The sequence below is a fragment of the Danio rerio genome, chromosome 10, assembly GCF_049306965.1.
Source record: "Danio rerio strain Tuebingen ecotype United States chromosome 10, GRCz12tu, whole genome shotgun sequence".
NCBI classification, from domain to species: Eukaryota; Metazoa; Chordata; class Actinopteri; order Cypriniformes; family Danionidae; genus Danio; species Danio rerio.
Window position 1 is genome coordinate 11,445,838 of NC_133185.1, and position 19,981 is coordinate 11,465,818.

The 19,981-nt window shown below is 35.5% G+C and overlaps 1 protein-coding gene across 1 annotated transcript; it reads left to right on the forward strand.

Annotated features, from left to right (window-relative positions):
* Positions 1-1,075: 1,075 nt before the first annotated feature.
* Positions 1,076-19,585, forward strand: ambp (alpha-1-microglobulin/bikunin precursor). Its single transcript, NM_201118.2, is given in 10 exon segments — positions 1,076-1,335; positions 2,616-2,758; positions 10,772-10,848; positions 10,931-11,047; positions 12,191-12,292; positions 12,731-12,777; positions 15,698-15,773; positions 18,935-19,102; positions 19,192-19,368; positions 19,456-19,585. Coding segments are annotated over 10 exon segments (1,041 nt in total). The 5' UTR covers positions 1,076-1,230; the 3' UTR covers positions 19,485-19,585.
* Positions 19,586-19,981: the final 396 nt, after the last annotated feature.

A 19,981-nucleotide genomic window follows, 5' to 3' on the forward strand; every position in this document is an offset into this window, starting at 1 on the left:
TTAAAATTAAATTAACAAATTAAATTTAGTAATGTTCAACCTGACTTGTTTAAATTTAGTCCAAATAAATTGTTTACAACTTATACCTCAAAAAAGTGTAATAATCCAAACAATCTCCTTTGAATATTTTTTTTCAGTGTACAATGTAAGTACCTCATGTAAGTAGTTAAACTCACTTAATATAAATATGTGCACTAATTATTGAATGGGTGTTAGTAGCTAATCATTTAGTACTAGTAAGCAGTAGAATCTATTTAACAGTTATGAGTGTAATAAATACATATAGTATGTAATATTGAATTGTTACTTTATAGGCAGGGGGGTATTTAGTGATTTGGGGGCCAGCCAATTCCAGCCATGGGGCCCAATAGTTCTAAAATGCACCCTTTCTACTTTAATTTATTTGTATTTATTTAACTGTTTTTTTTTCCCTCATTTTCCTTTGCTGCATTTGATCTTAATGCACAATAATAACAACATGTAAAGCATTGTGTAACATCTTGTAAAACATTTCAAATGATTTGTTTTCTTAAAATTACTTCACAAAATAATAAATTAACTGTTTCATTATTAAAACTAAATCTTCACTGATTTGACTGCTGGACTGGTCCGTGATTGAGGGTGGGGGACACATTTGTGCAGATGTAATAATTACATTAAACTTAAAAAATTTAGACCCTCACCATACAAAATACAATAAAAAACAATGTTATTTATAATTTATAGTTATAACTCTAGGTATTTATTTGGGGGCCCTGTAAGCGAGTGATTATCTTGTTTACTGGTTAAATCCGCCTCTGAGTATAGGCCTAAAAAACATGCTCTAATCTTGAATACTTACAGTACTAGTTACAACTGAACAGTTTCCATTTAGTAATTGCAATTACTATTGTGCTATTTGTTGTGTTGCAATAATAATTTTTAGATTAATTTAATTTTACATAGTCACTCAAAAACAAAACAAAAACTGCTGATTAAGCTAAACCTTTAAAACTCTTAGAGACTAAGTATTATCCAATTATATAATGAAATCATGCGATTTGTCAGAGTTTTAGGCAAATTGTGAGCAGCGTTCGGCACAGATTGGTTTGAGTCAACAGGCAGATAAAAGGACCTTTGCTCTGTTTGTTGTCTGGCCTGGTTTTGGGGGTGTTGTTCAGTAGGTCAGTGTCCTGTGGACAGTCCGGCATCTCCTTCAGAGCTTGATTGGGACCTCAGACGAACAGAAGGATGCGTGTGTTTTTGCTGTTTCTGCCTCTGCTGGGGCTCCTGGAGGCTGGACCTCTGCCGGATGAGCCCGTCCTGCAGACACAGGAGAACTTCAATGTCAATCGGGTAAGTTTGGGATTTTTAGGGATTAAAGTAAATGTTCAGTCAAAAATGAATATTTTGTCATCATTTACTCAATCTACACTTCTTACAAACCAAGTTTATTTCTTCAGCTGAACAGAAAATAGGAAATGCTGAAGACAGCCTTTGACTTTGATAATATGTTTGTCCTACTATGGATGTCAAAGACTACAGGTTTCCAAAATATCTTCATTTGTGTGTTTCTTCCTTTTTGAGACACTGCTTGTTTGCTGAACAGACCAGGATTAGTGCTACCAGATATAACCAGAAACTGTTGCACATTTCCACTGTTATTGTCAAGAAAAAGAGAGTTCTTTGAACATTTATTGATTTTTTTTCACTGATTAAACATGAGGTCATTCTCCTCACTTGTTGTTTATTGACTCAAACTTTTGAACACATATAATTTTAATATATTTATTTAGACATCTTATTTATAGTTTACATTGTAATAATTTATATTAAGAATTTAATGTGAAATACAAAGCAAAAAAATACAAACAATAAAGTCTTTTAAAAGCAGTTAACGAAATTACAGTATAGCCTATTTATTGTCATTTATGCAGAATTTCATATTTTAATATTTAATACAAATATTTTAAGAAAATATATAAAATTGAATAGAGTAACTATATATTTAACATTTAACAAATACTAAACAAAAAGCACAATAATAGTAGTAATTTTCAACTGAGACAATCATATAGCATTTATAATAAACTAATGTATAACTGAATAATACCTAATGAAATAAAAAAAACATTTTAAACAATTATGCAACAAATTATTTTATAATAAACAAAAAATAAAATAGCATATGCGGCTAGAAGGGTATATGCTGCGTAGGGACTACGCTGAAAAAAAAGGAATGAATAAATGACCGAACGAACGAATGAATGAATGAATGAATGAATGAATGAATAGCATAATCATAAATATGAAATAAAACAACTAAAAAATAGGTAAAAGGCTAACTTTATTAAAAAGGCTATGATTTTTGTGAATGAAATGCCCTTTATTACTATTATTTGGCCTGAAAATTACAACAGCTATTATAAAAAAAAAGTAAGTAAATAATTGCGCAATATAGTGTTTCACCATATTTTGTTGAGTTTTTATTCTTATTATGAGAAATGAAGATATTTGTGTTTCTATTTTCATAATTATTAGTATCAGGCCAGTGATGTGATTTTTCTAACATGATTTAAGACTCTCATAGCCTTTATTTGTCATGATCTGACCTTTCCACCTCTGTCCTCTTGCAGTTCATGGGGAAATGGTATGATATTGCGGTGGCGTCCACATGTCCTTGGATGAAGCGTCATAAAGGAGACGCAGCCATTGGTTCTCTGGAACTGCAGTCCAGCGGGTCACCACAAAGCCTCAGCATGACCCGCATCGGCCTCAGGTACAAACACAAACATCAACAGCAAATTAATAATCAATCACAAACACACTCAAATGGCTCTCAATGCAATTAGAGCTAAAATGTCAATTCAATCCTTATTTCCTCAACCTCTTCATTCTTCTGCTAAACACAAAAGAAGATATTTTGACAAATGTTAGAAACTTGTAGCCATTAACATCTACATTAACTTGATGGCTACTGATTTCTATCAATCTTCAAATTATATTCTTCTTTTGTGTTCAACAGAAGAAAGAAACTCATAAAGTTTGACAAAAAGTGAGGGGTAAATATATGATTATCATGTTTGGGTGAACTTTCCCTTTATTCCCTAGGTAGCCTAAAACCCACTTTTAACTTTAAGTAAAGGAACTTTTCAGTCTTGTAATCTAGGTCCTGTTGGCACCTGTTATTAAAGGAAGTTAATTTTATTTCAATCCCCAGAGACCTTTGTTCATCTGTGCAACACAAATTAAGATATTTTAAATGAAATGCAGGAGCTCTCTTCCTCCATGGACAGCAATGGTCCTGAGACATTCAATGTGCTAAAATGGAACCAAAAACATTGTCACAAAATCCCATCTGACTTTACTACTTTAACTGTTATTATTCAAAGCTCCAAGAACATCTTTGTGCACCAAAAAATCTGTAAAAACTATTTTGTTCCTTAAAATATGCTGACTCTAATAGCATATCTCATGATTATTATAATGATTATATAAAAGTATAATGCAAATAGGCATAAACAATTTCAAGGTTCTTTCCTAAAGCAACACTTTCTTATGCAACTTTTTTGTTCAATCCCTGTGGTAGATAAGCACATTTGCCTGCTAGGGATGGGGGTATCTTACTGTTTGCGGTATACTGTACTCGTAAAAATGTTCCCTGTGATGAAAAAAATCTACTTATTGTAATAACAATAATACCCATAACTAGTCTGTGCAATAAGGTATTATTATAGTAGTGCGTTTGATAGTTTTTTATGTGATTGAGCCTGTTTACAAGTAGAGATTAACTGACATACTTTCACTCTGAATTTATTTCCTAACACCAGTCGAGGTTAAAGTCTAGAGGGGATACAGCTGCTTATACGCACATCAATATATTATAATTTTTATGATGTTGTTTAAAATTAATTCAGATTTTTACATATTTTAACAGTGCTGGTTGGGTTTAGGGTTGGGGTAGGTTAGATTTTAACAAAAAAAACATTTAATGTTAATTTAATAAATAAAACAAATGATTCTCATTGTATTTACTGTTTTTACATTACTGTAAGGGTGGGGTTTGGAGTTGTGTTGAGGGTAAACGTTATTAAAATACAATTAATTGGTAATTTAATAAATAACATAAATAATTTTCATTAACTTCCAGCACCAGCTGTATCCCTTCTAACAACAAGCCCAGTTGAGTCTTTAAAATAACTAATTTGTGTGACCAGACATGGCTTAATATAACAGAATGAAGAAGAAATCAAGAAATCATTTTGTATTCAGGTCTAGAACTCTGCCCACTGTCCTGCAAAGTTTATTTCTAACCTGCTTCACCACATCAGCTTGTGAATTTTTATATGATCCTACTTAATTGATTCTTCACTTGCTGTGCCATAGTGTTGGTTTTGAGACTTGCATATTAGCAGCAGCAGATTTCGGGATTTTTGGACCCTTAGTAATTACAGCCCAGGGGCCTCATGTACGAAGGCTTGTGTTGAATTAATATTAACATTGCATACAGACAAAGCTGTAAATGTGCATACCCAGTAAAAAAATCTGATTTATGAAACACTGCGTATGCGGAATCCCATGCATATTCTCTTTGTATATTTGAGAGTTTAGCTGACGCGATTAATGCAGTGGGGTTAAAACATCGCACTTTGAGTGTATTAAAAAAGAAATGGTCTGATGTGAAGGTGCAGGTTAAAAGGAGAACAGCGGCACGTCGTCAAAGTGTGGACCGAACAGGCGGGGAAACAGGGGATGCTGAACTAACACCCTTTAAGAAGAAAGTTGCCTCAATTGTGGGCGACACTTTACTGTCTGGAGTAGTATCCATGTCTGTGGGAGACACAGATGTATTAGAGGAACACTTTGTTAGGGTGGTATAGCAGCACCCCTCTGTTCTTAAGGCAGCACCAGCAGCATTTTAGCTGCCCAGTCACCCACTCTACAACTGAGGAATGCGAGAATGGGCATCATTGTATCTGCGCTCTTGATCAGTTTATGGGTTGTTGAGGGGGGTTAACAGCCACGTAATTAATGAATAACCCCGGTCTCCAGATATGCAGTTAAATAATTACGCTCCATAAAAATAATGATAATAAAAAACTTAGCTGGAATAATATCTTTAAATACATCACTCACCGAAAAGCCACCCATTGCACACCCTGCCACCTTGGAGCCTTTGGATTCGACTATTGACAATGTCCTCTAATAAGGCCAACACTGCCATTGCCATAGACTAAGGGTTGTATATATTGCAAATGCTTTTATATGTTCTAAATCACATAATTGGTAAATATATATATATATATATATATATATATATATATATACACATATATATATATATATATATATATATATATATATATATATATATATATATATATATATATATATATATATATATATATATATATATATATATATATATATATACACACATATATATATATATTTATTTATTTATTTATTTATTGTGTCGATTAACCTCTTTTATCAATTATAAATGAATAGCAAGTTTTTTCATGTGTTGGTGCAATACTTTGTTGTGTGCAATTTAACATAATTGCATTTAGGAGTCGCCAATGGAAATAAAACAAACACACACAAGAAATACACGTACGCCAGACATGAAGTTGGCACAGACCAATGCACATTCTTGCGTTTATTTCATCGTTGGTAAATCCAAATGATAGCGTGAAACCTGGCGTTGATACATGAGGCCCCTGGTCCTGAAATGGACCCTTTCTACCTTTACTTAATTTTACTTATATTGTTGTTTTTCTTTCATCACTCAATCTTGTTTTCTACATTTTAAATGAATGCAATCTCTACATTTTAAATGATTTGCTTTCTTAAAATAAATTTATAACTGAAAATAACATTTAATTAAATTTAATTCACCTTTATTTGTATAGCGCTTTTATAATGTAGATTGTGTCAAAACAGCTTTACGTAAAAGATTATAGAAAATTGAAATAGTGTAGTTCAGTTTTTAAAGTTTAAGTTCAGTTCAGTTTAGCTCAGTTCGGTGTGGATTAATAATCACTACTGAGAGTCCAAACACTAAGAGTAAATCCATCATGGCGCAGCTCTACAGGTCTCGAACCATGCAAGCTAGTGGCGACAGCGGCGAGGAAAAAACTTCACCAATTGGCGAAAGTGAAGAAGAAAAAAAAACTTGAGATAACCAGGCCCAGATGGGTATGACCATTTCTCCTCTGGCCAAACGTCTTGTGCAGAGCTGCAGACAAAGCACTGGAGACTGGAAACTGGGCCTCAGCGACTCGTCTGACCCTAATAAATTTCATCTTATGGTTAGTTATTGCTACAAGCAAAATATGTGATTTATGTCATAATGCAGATTGTACTGTTCCACTCATAGACTACTTTGATAGCAATGGCAGAAGAATTCATCTTGTTCAGTATTGTTTTAAATCTTTAGAGTCATTGGGCCCTGTCATACACCTGGCGCAATGTGGTGCAATGCGCGCCGCAATTGTTGTTTGCTAGTTTCAGCTTGGCGCAAGAGTCGTTTTGATGTGTTGCACCACACTGTTTAAATAGGCGTTCTGGGGCTGTTCCAGAAAGCAGGTTATGTGACATACCCGGGTAAGTTTGAGAGTAAGTAGGTGGATATCCGCAGCTTTGGTTCCAAAATCGGAGGTAACTTCTGGGTATGTTAATTAGCCATATCAACTTACTTTCTGAAGATAACCTGTTCCGGAGCAGGTTATGTTCAGAGAGTAAGTTGCTATGTTCCAGAGTTTGTCAGTTTCAGAGAGTTTACTGAGCATTGCGTGCTCTTTTGCTACAAGATACGAGTTTTTTCGTTGTGAGAGGGTTATAAGTGCATAGTTTTTTTCATAACCAAATTTATAATGTTAATGTATTTAACAAACTTTTTTGAAATCAAATTTGACAAACCGCTGGTCTGCGCTTACCATAAAAACATTCAGTGCAGCTCTTTGTATTCGCGTCAGGGCATTTTAGGCAACTGTACAATGTGGCAGCATGACCACCTGTACAGTATGCCTGGCACTGAACTGTTTTTTTTACACTTTTGTACAGTTACTTGGTCATAAATCACTGCGTATCATTGCACAGTTGATTCAGAGCATGGCAATAGTGTAGTGGACAGTGCGTCGTTAATGATCAACAGAGCTCACAGCAGAGCGAGTTCGAATCTAGTAGGAAAATATATCTATAATTTAAGATGTAGGACGTCGTTTATATGTATACATTCATGCACATACACCTACATTTTTAAATATAATATTTTTTTCAGGGTTTCCAAATGCTTGTGTGCATTAATTGCAGTCAATTCTAAAGCTCCATCAGTCACTAAAGGACACTGATAATATGAAATCTGTCCATAGTATAAATGTGCAGGTACAACTTAATTTTCTGTCCTCAATCTTTTTTTGTTTCAACTATTAAACTCATTACTGTTTCCACCTACCAGCTCATATGTGATGACCCCACCTCATCACTATATGTTGAGGCTAAATGGCTGATTTTCAGGATGTAATGATTCAAGTGTATAATACAAATATAGTAAAAAAAAAAAAAAAAAAAAACATAAAGCAAATGTTGCTTTACACAATGTTTATTTTTATTATATTTGTATTATACAATAGAATCATTACTGGGCACTACATTGTTACTTGCTGGAGGACAAAAGATACCCTTTTTCTGCCTTATACGATGACACCCTACCTGCAGCCTCAGTGACCCAAGCTGACAAAAGAAATGGAAGAGTGCTGAGAAATGTAATTTGTTAAAGAACTATGTTTAACTAGGTCTGTTAATTTCTTAATTTCCTGAAATAAAATGAATGATTTTTTACACTGCTTTATACACGCACCTTTTAGCGTGTAACATATTTTTTCATACATTTCTCACCTTAAGGTGATGCTCATGTGACTTTATTTATATTTGAAGATGGACCTTATACAGCTACTTTAGAGTTTATATATATATATATATATATATATATATATATATATATATATATATATATATATATATATATATATATATAAGATTTTGTGATCCAAGAGTAATATTCAAATATGGAAAAGTGCAGACAAATTCTTACACTGCTTGTTAGTTGAAGCAGAAGGAACTTCGTCTGCATGCAAAATAAAAAGCATAAAAAGAACCTAAAGCTACCTGACAACAATCACTTACAACAGTGACAGATTGTTTGGTTTAAGTCAAAAACTCAACCACTGATGAGCCTTTATTAAAGGACACAGCAGCTCCTCTAACTGGTGGCCCACAGCAGTTAGACAGGCCTCTTTCTATTAGCTGCATGACAGAAAGAATATTCTAGAGTGTTAAATACAGAGCTCCAGTAATTAAATATTACCTTTTAGGAGAACGTTTCTGTGTTTAATGACTTTAGACAGAGTTCTAGCTCCAGAAAGATTACAATTTCTATAAGCCTTATTAGTCAATACACATATTGTGACCTTAAGAAATTAATGGCAAGAAAAATAAATGCATGAATGGTTACACAACATACTCAAAAGGATGTTAAAGAGAAGTTTAATTGTTCATTAAAATGAATAAAATGGAGGGTGGCATGTGTAATTTAATGAACTAACAAACTTTCTTATTATTTATTTTTTCTTTTTTTATCTATTTCCTACTCTATATTTCTTTCCTTTGTTGAAGCAGATGTGTAATCTCTGTGTTTAAAACCTCCAGCTCTGCCTCTGTAAAGTGCGTTGCCCTTTTTTTCTTACCGTGACCTTCTATGGTGACTCGTGAATTCGGCGATCTACTGAAAATACCCTCAGGTGTGGGCCGTGCACGAGCATTAACCCGCGGTTATCTTCAGGAGGTTGATTTAACTAACTCTTATCACCTGTTTTGGAACCAACATATTCGCGGTAAGCAGGTTTTGGGTAAATCAACCGAGAGTTCAGGGTTTAGCAGATGGTAAGTTAACCCAGCTTTCTGGAATACCCCCCTGGTCTAAAAAAGGAGGCATGTTGAGGTGTATTGCTGGCGCATTGCTATTTTGAGAAACTATAATAGATTTTTCAATAGACCAGAACAAAGCCGGTCTATTGTCCAGGGCAGAGCGCGTTAGTTGTGCGCCTCGCTTACACACTGCTAAATACAGACAAGATGTAAAGCAATACGCAAATATCTTTACATATGAAAAAGAATTAAAATATTAAGGATATATATAGGATATAATAAGGATATATATAGGATATAAATATAAAGGATTAAAATATTACAAAACATATTATTTTCTAGCCTGCATAAATATAAAAACCACTGCCTTCATGCCTCATTCATCTTAAGGGGCTTTTTCAGTTTATTCATAACAATTTGCTTTTTTATAATATTATTATTATTAGCAGTATTATTTATTATATCCATATGTATATTTGTTTTTTTTTAATAAAGCTTAGATTTGTCCACCTGTCAGGTATTAAATTATATGGGGCAAAGCATGTGTATTTGGATGTAATTTTGTTTTTTGACCACACTTCGTTATTATTGTTAATTTGTCAGTTTGCTGGAAATTAAAACTGAATTTAGAAATAGTTTTGAAACAAATCTTTGCGCTTAACAAACTAAACTAATTATTTATAGGCTAATTGATGTCTGTGCGTACAAGGTAACTGACTTTTAAAGGGTATGGGAGATGAGACTCTGATTGGTTTATTTTCAAAACACACCTATAACTCATTAAGAAAATAAGCTCAACCCTTTTAGATCATGCGCCATGGCGCAAAGTGGATTTTTCCATCCTTATACTAGCAAAAGTGGATTCTGACACGCCCCTAATGCGTTTGTGCCCTGCGCTTTGCGCTTTGGGCATGAACCGTCAAAATAGACCCCATTATTTTTGTCGTTGCTTTAAGGTTATTTTAAATTCTGTTATTTAATGTTTGAAAATGTAAAAAGACTGAAAATAAACTTTTACATCAGTAATGAATGACGTAAATGTCCTTGTACAATGGCTTTAATTTTATTTGTAAGTGCCATTTTGTGACTTATTTAGGGAAGTGGACTGCAGCTTTGAAGCAGAGCTCATTTGGAATTTTTTTATTAAACCGTCAGTAGTTTTTAGAAAAAATATGAAAATTCAGCTATTCTTCACCTGTCAGTAATCATTTCTAAAGGAGTTCCCTGAACTCGCTGACACCTCCAAAAGAGATTAGAGGTAACGACAGAGACTGTGTGTGATCAGCTAAAATATTGCAGACATAGTTTTTTATGTAAACATTCATTTAATAGTTCATTTTCTTTTCAGCTTAGTCCCTTTATTAATGTGGGTTCGCCACAGCGGGATTTTAGGGCACATGTCTTACGTAGTGTATGCCCTTCCAGCTGCAATCTATCTCTGGGAAATATCCATACACTTTTACACTACGGACAATTTGCCCTTCCCAATAAGCCTGTACCGCATGTCTTTGGACTGTGTGGGAAACCGGAGCACCCGGAGAAAATCCACATGAACGCAGGGTGAACATGCAAACTCCAGACAGAAATGCTAACTGACCCAGCTGGGGCTCGAACCAGCGACCTTCTTGCTGTGAGGCAACAGCACTACCTACTGCGCCACTGTGTTGCCCCTTATAAAAAACATAATAGGTGATATATATTGCGCCACCAAAAATGATTAAGGTCATGTCCATGGATAAGCCGATATATTGATTATTGCAACAGGCCAATGGACAATTCAGTTAACCGTATTTTGAATGACTCAAGGTTAACTAGATCTTTTACAAAAGCATATGAACAGCATCATTGATTTATTTTGCAGACGTGGGACCTGTAAGTCCATCAGTGGAGAATATCAGCTGACCAAAACACCTGGAAGATTCCACTACCACAGTGCCAGTGTGTACAACACCACAGCTGTCAGATTGCGCTTCATTCATTTCACTGTTGTTTCACTGTATGTGTGTCTTTCAACCTGTAGAGTGGAATTCTGATGTGGACGCCTACGTAGTGCATACTAACTATAATGAGTATGCTCTGGTGGTGATGTTAAAACAAAAACCAGGAGGTGAAAAATCAACATCTGTCAAACTCTACGGTAAAACATTTGTTTTCTTCTGGATGGCATTTCTTTCTTTCTTTCTTTCTTTCTTTCTTTCTTTCTTTCTTTCTTTCTTTCTTTCTTTCTTTCTTTCTTTCTAATTAGTCATTTAAGTAGGAAAGCAAAGAAATGAAAGTTTTGTAAGACTTTTTAAATTGTTTCAATAAATGAATTATTCAGATAAAAAAAAAAACAGACAATAAAATAACCAGTAAAATTCAAGACAGACAATAAAATCTTTTGTTTACAGTGAACGAATCAATAAGGCTGATTTTATTTATATTTATGCCTTTATTGACAAAACAGTAGCTAGACAGAAAGTTGAGTGGGAGAGATAGCGAGAATAAGATCGGTAAAGTTTCACAAGCTGGGAGTCAAATTTAGGTCGCCCGAATATTTTAATGCACTATGCAACTTCTACTAGGCTATTGGCCCCGACGATTGACTCTTTATACCAGCATTGCCATGACAGGACATGAGCACTATTGCAAGCAGCAGGAACAAATATACTAAACAATGTCTTGTCAACATGTTATTTGGGCAGACTTTGCTTTCCCAATGAGCATGTGGTTCATGCATAGATAAATATATGTGTACATTAGAGGAATATCCTCCTGAGACCCCGCCCATTGACTTGTGTGGAGATTGTGTTTTCATTAATTATCTTTGAATTTTTTGAGCTACTCTGTCAAGGCCTGTTGTGCTGTTCAGAGGACATCCTGGGCTTTCTAGTGATATGTCATTTGATTGGCTGACATGCTAGGAGCCACTTCTTACACTGCATCCAAAATGGCCGACATACAAAAATAAAAATAAAATGTAAAAACTCTAAATTTTCGAATTTTTTAACCCAAAGGATGTAGGAAATCACAGAAAAAAATTATTTGGGTCTCAGAAGGATATCCACTGTCAAATATTGAGCTAATTTGAATTTTGACAGCCAGAGGGAGAGTAAAACCTGCACAATGTAGACTTGCAACATGGAACAGGCATTTTTCAGCTCATATTTTTGATCGATTTTTCTCTCTCGGCCAAAATCTGAAAATGACATTATCAGACAATCGTTTTTAGTAGCCGAAAATTTAGTGCATTGTTTTTGTGCTTGTCATCAATAAGTAACTTGTTGTGCTCCCCCTGCAGGACGTACTATGGAACTGCGGCCCACACTCATTGAAGACTTCAAGACTCTAGTGGCAGAACAAGGAATGAGTGAAGACACTATCATAATTAAAAAGAACAAAGGTATCCTCACAAAAACATTCATTCATTAATTCATTTTCTTTTTTAGCTTTGTCCCTTTATTAATCAGGGGTGGCAACAGTGGAATGAACCGCCAACTTATCCAGCACGTTTTACGCAGCGGATACCCTTCCAGCTGCAACCCATCACTGGGAAACACTCATACACTGTCATTCACACACATACACTGCAGACAATTTAGCTCACCCAATTCACCTATAGCGCATGTATTTAGACTCCCATGTATCCAACACAAACATGAGAATATGCAAACTCCACACAGAAATGCCAACTGACCCAGCCGAGGTTTGAACCAGCGACCTTCTTGCTGTGAGGCGACAGCGCTACCCACTGTTTCATCATCACGAAAACAAACTGTAATTTTCACTATGTGCCATTATTTCAACATTCATGCCTTTTTCTCCTTCTTCATGTCATCAGGTGAATGTGTTCCAGGTGAAGAGACTACACCAGAGCCACAGATTCAGGTCAAGGCTTTATGATCCCTGACAAACACACATGATAGACACCACACAACAATACTTTACAAAAATAAAGAGTATTTTATAGGGGTCTTTAATTATGTTTTAATTTTTTTTGTTTGTTTTTGTTTACTGTGTAATGATGCAGTTTGAGCATAAAGAACATCTGGAAATTTACAACACTCAAAGTTCAGTGCAAGAGGAGATCTTTTCTGAGTCTGTGCTATGGTTTTGTTCAGCACTTTGGTCAGTGCAAAACTGAAGTAAATGTGCTTTATAAATAAACTTTACTTACTTACTTACTTACTTTTCTTTTTCACAATAAATTATACAGAGAGATGATTTGTGACAATTTGCATAATCCGACCCTTGACATGACGTTTCCTGCATTTAGTAAATCAGAACACATTGTGCCAATGGAACAATCAGAGCCCATTCTGTATTTCTGAAAGGGCTTTATAGAACTACATATTCAAGAATATTTTAGGAGAACAGAAACAGCCTACCCAGGCTCATTCTGAAAACATACCGCTATGTATATTTCTGGAGAGTGCCAAATACATCCCAGGAGCTACGCTTTTTTGACGTTTTGTTTTCGCGTATCCACCAGAGGTTGCTATGTACGCTTTTTGATATCTCAAAATTCTTTTGCGAGGGCTATTTGTTCCTGCTGTTCTCGTGGAATCCCACGAGAAGCTGCTGTCGACTGACTGACTGATCGACTGACTAAAGGACTGACCGATCAACTGAACCACCCTCCTCCTACTGTAAAAACTCCCAATTGTATGGATTAACTCGCTCACACACTTCCCTAGACCCAACCAACATTTTCAAAAGCAAACCAGAACAAGAAATAACCTCATCTGATTTTTGCCACGTTTTCAGATTTACCACATTTTCACCCTGTAATTTACTTGTTTATTTTTTTGGCTTCTGTTTTTGTCTTACTCGATTTCTGAAACCGTTTTTGACCAAACTCAAACCCCGTCATCATAGTCATCTCCTCTCAGCATCTCAAGTCTGTCAACGTACATGGCGAGCTAATGAGACAAACTGGTAACAGCGGAAAACGTAGGGCTACGTTTTCAGAATGGGCCTATGTTGGAAACAGCATTGTGAAATAAAGTATGTGTTTAAAAAAAAAAAAAAAGAGATTAAAAAAGAAACAAGTGTGAAACCTTTTTTTATGCAACCCAAAAACACAATCAAGCCTTTGAAATTGATGATTGGCCTTTACTTTTTTGGTTGAAGTAGTACTTTTAAGGGATAGTTCAGCTAGTTCAACTCCTTTCATCAAGGGCCTGTTTACACCTGGTCACTTCATGTGTTTTCTCTGATTGGATACCGATCTAATTTAAAGGCTAAACAGATAGAAATCCGATTTTCAAATCCTGCGCTATTTGCAAATTTAACTATGTGACTTTGACAAAAGCTTTAGATATACAGCATTTATTATTATTATTATTATTATTATTATTATTATTAACTTTTACATAAACATAAGCAATAAATTATGCCATATAATGATTTTATATAGCGAACAAGGCAGGGTCCAAGGTTAATTTATGAATTATAAAATATATTTTTGTCATACAGATACATGCAAGACATCATTTAAAACTGTAAGGGCTTTACGTTAATTTGTGTATAACCTACTCTTCCAAAAATAAAACACTGTGCCTTTGTAAATAAAATAAATGATATTTTTCTATATTTTATATTACCGCAGGTACATGATATGTATCTTTTGCTAAGTTAAGTTATTTATAAACTCATTCCGAGAGGATCACCTGCTTATGATTGCTTGCGGCTGGTCCTGCATTATCCAATTCATGATTCACCAATCAGACGATTCCTAAGCCACTATAAACACCCTAAGTTCCATATAACAGCCATATTCTTTTTGAAGAATCCCCACTTCAACCCCTACTCCTCCTCCTTTCCTAGATGGGTGGCACGGTGGCCCATGATTAGCACTGTTGCCTCACAGTAAGAACATCCCTGGTTCTAGTCCTTACCAAGCCAGCCAACATTTCTGTGCAAAGTTTACATGTTCTCCCCATGCACACGTGGGTTTCCCCTAGGTTCCTTGGTTTCTTCCCACCGTCCAAGAACATGCAACTTAAATTAATCGACTGATCCAAATCGGCACCATATACATGCTTCTAGTAAATAGTTATCTCTTAAGAGCAATCACTATCTATTCATTAGCTACTACAGCAGAGGAGTTGAGAGATCTACCTAAGCTCAAACTCCCCTCTCAAAGATCTTATGAGCTCAGGGCTCTCTCCTGGGACAGCATGCCAAACAAGCTTTATAATCAATCATCAACTAAGTGTGAACTCTTAAAAGCTGCCATTTGATATTATTTTAACAATCTTATTTTATCACTTAATGCTTAAAACCGATCAAAATAAAATTAAATGAAAAACAAAACAAACATCCTAAACAGCCATCTGTGGTTTTGTGTGTTGCATATTAGCAGATTGTTATATCTGACTGTGTCACATACCCTATAACAGGCTTTTACAATATATTTTTTCTTACATTTTCAGATGAATTAAATTTGCATGTGATTTCAACAACCAGATGCATTTATACATAACCAGATGCATTTATACATGTCCAGTTTTCTCTGAAACGCATCCCAGACCACCTCCTGAAGTGGTCTGTGCAATGATTTAAATCTCAAATGTGTTTCAAAGAGCATTTACACCTGTCCTTTTCATAACCAGATTGCTATCCAATCAAAAACAATGAATAAAGTGACAATGTGTAAAGGCACTTGCTCACCCTCACGTCACTCCAAATCTGCATTTGAAGATAAAATCTTAATATAATTTGGTAAAAAAAAAAAGAAAAAAGAAAAGCTATTGCATCTGAAGCAATTCATTAATAATCCTGTCATGTGTTTCAATCTCAATAGCGGGCGAGGAGGAATGTGGTTGTGCCGCCTGCTGAGGAAGGATCGGGTGACGACATGCCTATGTTCAGAGGACCTGGTGAGAAAAAGGCCCACTAATGTGCTTACATACTGTTTTGAAGGGTGTGAAATGTGACTACACTGTAAAAAAATCCTGGTTGCCTTATATTTTTAAGCTGAATCAAATGAACCTTGTGAGTCCATTGAACTTATATTTTGTTGAACTGACTCAAAACAGCTTGCATAACTAATAAAATTAAGTTAGAACATGATTATTTAGTTTGATAAGTTATAATAAACTAAAAACGTGCTGTCAGGACTAATTGATCATAGATCAGAGTTTTTTTACAGTGTAGTTGACAAAATAAAATTTTTTTATGTTAAAATATATTTTACATTTTCATTCTATAAAGGAAATTGTATATTTCTAAAGTCTGTTTGTTTTTTTTTGTGTATTTTTGTTGATTTTTTAAATATATTATGATTATTTGTCCTGTGGTGTGACAGACACTATAAATGTGCAAATATGTCAGGAGGTCATCAAAGGCATTTATGATAATTACACAAAAATGTGAAAAATGCTGTTTAAAAATATGTTTCACAATATACAACCAGTTTTCCCTGACTGGCTGCTTAACTGCAGTTAAACTGGTTTGATTTTTCTTTATATATCGTAATTCACTCGTATTATTTGAAATAAATGTAAACATTGACTTTTCATCTGTTAACATATTTAACATATTTGTAAGATTTAAATGTTTTACAGTCACTTTTTGATCAGTTTATTGCATCCATACTCAGTAAAAGTAAATATTTATTTGTAATCATTTAAATCGTACTGACCCTAAACTTATAATTACCCACATAGCAAAATTACTCTGGCCCAGCACTGGCAAAGCTTTTGCTTGGCCCACATGCCACAGTAAATTAGGATACATGACTGGAGCAAGTCTGGCTTCCAGACAAGGGTCAAACATGGACCACATCTGGGCCAAGTCTCAGCCAAGTTAATAACTCATAACTATGATATGGCACATTTGCCCATTGTCTGGAGGTCAGACTTGGTGTGTCACGACTGCAATGAACTTGATAAACCCATGAAGAGTTGCGGTTTTTATTTGTATTATTTTAAATTTGTGCTTATATAAAATAAGACAATCACAATAATATATACAGTTGAAGTCAGAATTATTACAATTTGTTTTTCTTTTTCAAATATTTCCCAAATTATGTTTAACAGAGAAAGGAAATTTTCACAGTATGATAATATTTTTTCTTCTGGATGAAGTCTTATTTTTTTTATTTCGGCTAGAATAAAAGCAGTTTTTAATTTTTTAAAAACTATTTTAGGGACCAAATTATTAGCCCCTTGAAGCTAAATTCTTTTTTGATAGTCTACAGAACAAACCATCGTTATACAATAACTTGCCTAATTACCCTAACCTGCCTGGTTAACCTAATTAACCTAGTTAAGCCTTTAAATGTCCCTTTAAGCTGAATAGAAGTGTCTTGAAAAATATCTAGTCAAAAATTATTTACTGTCATCATGACAAAAATAAAATAAAACTTTCTTTACAGGATTCACCTTATCTCTGTTTAAATTATTGGTTGCGCTTAAAATTCTGCCATGACAACCGCGCTGACTGGTCAATATCTGACACAGGGTGGTCATTTTGCTTGTGATGCTGAATTTTGCTGAAACGCAGCAGGACAGAGGCACTACCTGAACCCATCTGACAAAAGAAAATAGTTAAATTAGTAAGTAGATATTTAAACACGCTGGGGTGACACGGTGACCATCACAGCAAGATGGTCGCTGGTTCGAGCCTCGGCTGGGTCAGCTGGCAATTCTGTGTGGAGTTTGAATGTTCTCCCTGTGCTCGCGTGGGTTTTCTAGATTCAACGAAGAGACCACGTTTGGTCAACTCAATTAATTGTCGATTTAGTTGATTACCCATTACTCAAACGAACTGAGGAAATCACTTTCCTCAAATCAGTTGAGTAGTTTCAACTTATTAGGGTTTACAGTGTAACATATGTATAATGTAGGTTACATTCAGTTTTTTTGCAACATACAAGAAATAGTTTAGTGATTCAAATAATTAAATCTTTGCTGCGTCCCAAATCGCATACTTATGCACTATTTTACGCCATTTTGTAGTATAAATAGTGTAAGTAGTGTGTTCACATTGAAAACTCTCAAAATAAAAAGTGCACTTTAATTACCCGGATGATGCACTCATTCAGCCGCTAAAATCAAGTGTGGAATGATGGACACTTCACGCACTCAACGACCGCAGGTTTGCTTACGTAGCGGAAGGGGCGGAGCGATCGGACGCACATGTTGAATAACTTTATTTATTTTGGATGGTGAAAGCAAAATTCTCCTACGAGAGTGATTATAGCGCCTCCCGATGGTGAATGCAGCAATACTCACGGCAGGTATTACTTGATAATTCAGTCGTTTATTTCACTGATTTGGCAACAGTCAAACGTCATCAGGGAAACGGTTTGAATTTCCGCTTAGTAAAAATACATAAGTGTGCCATTTGGGACGACACTACATACATATACTATCCTGTTGATTGTGTAAGTGCATAAGTACATAGTGCATGAGTGCATAGTGTATAGTGTGCCATTTGGGACGCAGCTCTTGATTGTTTCCTAGATAAAATGAAGGCATTAGAAGATGCAAACAGGAAGATAGAAATGACTTTGTATTAAAATATGTCTTTAAAAATCTTTTTAATGTATTTTTAATGTAGGTCAATCTTATGTGGCCCACATATAAATCTTTAACATCTGGGTCAAATACTACATTTGACATCTGGTCTATGTCTTGTGTGCCACCTTAAAGAGGGTGCCACTTCTGTCAAACCAGGGCCATGTTTGGCCCACATGCTGTATGCCAGTGCCGGATGAATGCCTGTTGTGCCAGCTTTATGTCAAATCTTGGCCAGAATTCTTTGCTACCTGGGTACTTTTCATTTAATTCACATTAGTGTGCGCTTTGTTACTTTTTAACTAATTTTATTATAAATGAAAAAAGAGAGAGCATGGTTTAGAGGCTTGAAAATCTTTGGAGAAAACAATTACTGCTTTGAAATTATAGAAGATTATGATTATAGTACAGTGACATGCATCTCTTGTGTGTGTGTGTGTGTGTGTGTGTGTGTGTGTGTGTGTGTGTGTGTGTGTGTGTGTGTGTGTGTGTGTGTGTGTGTGCGTGTGTGTGTGTAGATGCATGTAAGTCGGAGCCAGATTCGGGTCCATGTTTCGGGATGTTAACACGCTTTCATTATAACTCGTCCATCATGAGCTGTCAGATGTTCACCTTTGGAGGCTGCATGGGCAACCAGAACAACTTCCCCACTGAGAAAGACTGTCTGCAGAGCTGCCGCACTGAGGGTGAGTCTGAGTGTGTGTTTATCTGTGTGTGTGGTCCAGCTGAGTGGCTGATAGTGAACTGTTTATCTGTCTGTATTTTGTCTATCCAGCTGCCTGTAGGCTGCCTATGGACGCCGGCCCCTGTAAAGCATTTGTAGACCTGTGGGCCTTTGATTCGTCCTCTGGAAAGTGCTTGTCCCTTAAGTATGGAGGCTGTAAGGGCAATGGTAACAGGTTTTACAGCAAGAAGGAGTGTGACGAGTACTGTGGGGCCATGATGAGGAGCGGTATGACTGAGCATGTTTTTAATGGTCAGATTTTTTCTTAGTGCCATCTTTAATATTAGAAACTTACATTTTGTTATGGGTTTGCAGGAGACGACGAGTTTCTTTCTGTGAACTGAGAAGCTTGTGGAGCATTTACTTCAGTTTAAACAAAAGAGTAACGTGGATCCATTTGCAAAAGGCATTAACTTAAGTCCACAATAAATAGAGTCCTGATTCACTGTTTGGTTGTTACTTTTTTAAAACATTATTACGATACTCTGCTACATTTATACAACAGTTTTGTCTGGTTCTTGAATCTGATTGGCTGATAGCTGTGCAATGTTCTACAAGTAACAGGACTCATCCTGCCTCTTCAACCCTTGTGGATAACTCTGCCCACACACAGCAACAAGCAGAGGACACTCTTCAGCATACCTGTGAACACTGGAATGTAAAAATAAGAGATACCCCCACCCCCCACCCTGGGATGTAAAAATAAGAGATACCCCCACCCCCCACCCCCCACCCCCCACCCCCACCCTAGTGTTTGCGTTGCTTTGGCTTTTTTGGGGTTAATTATTTTGATCTCCTGATTGCAACAGAGAAATACTGGGAAATCTCTGTAAACTGATGG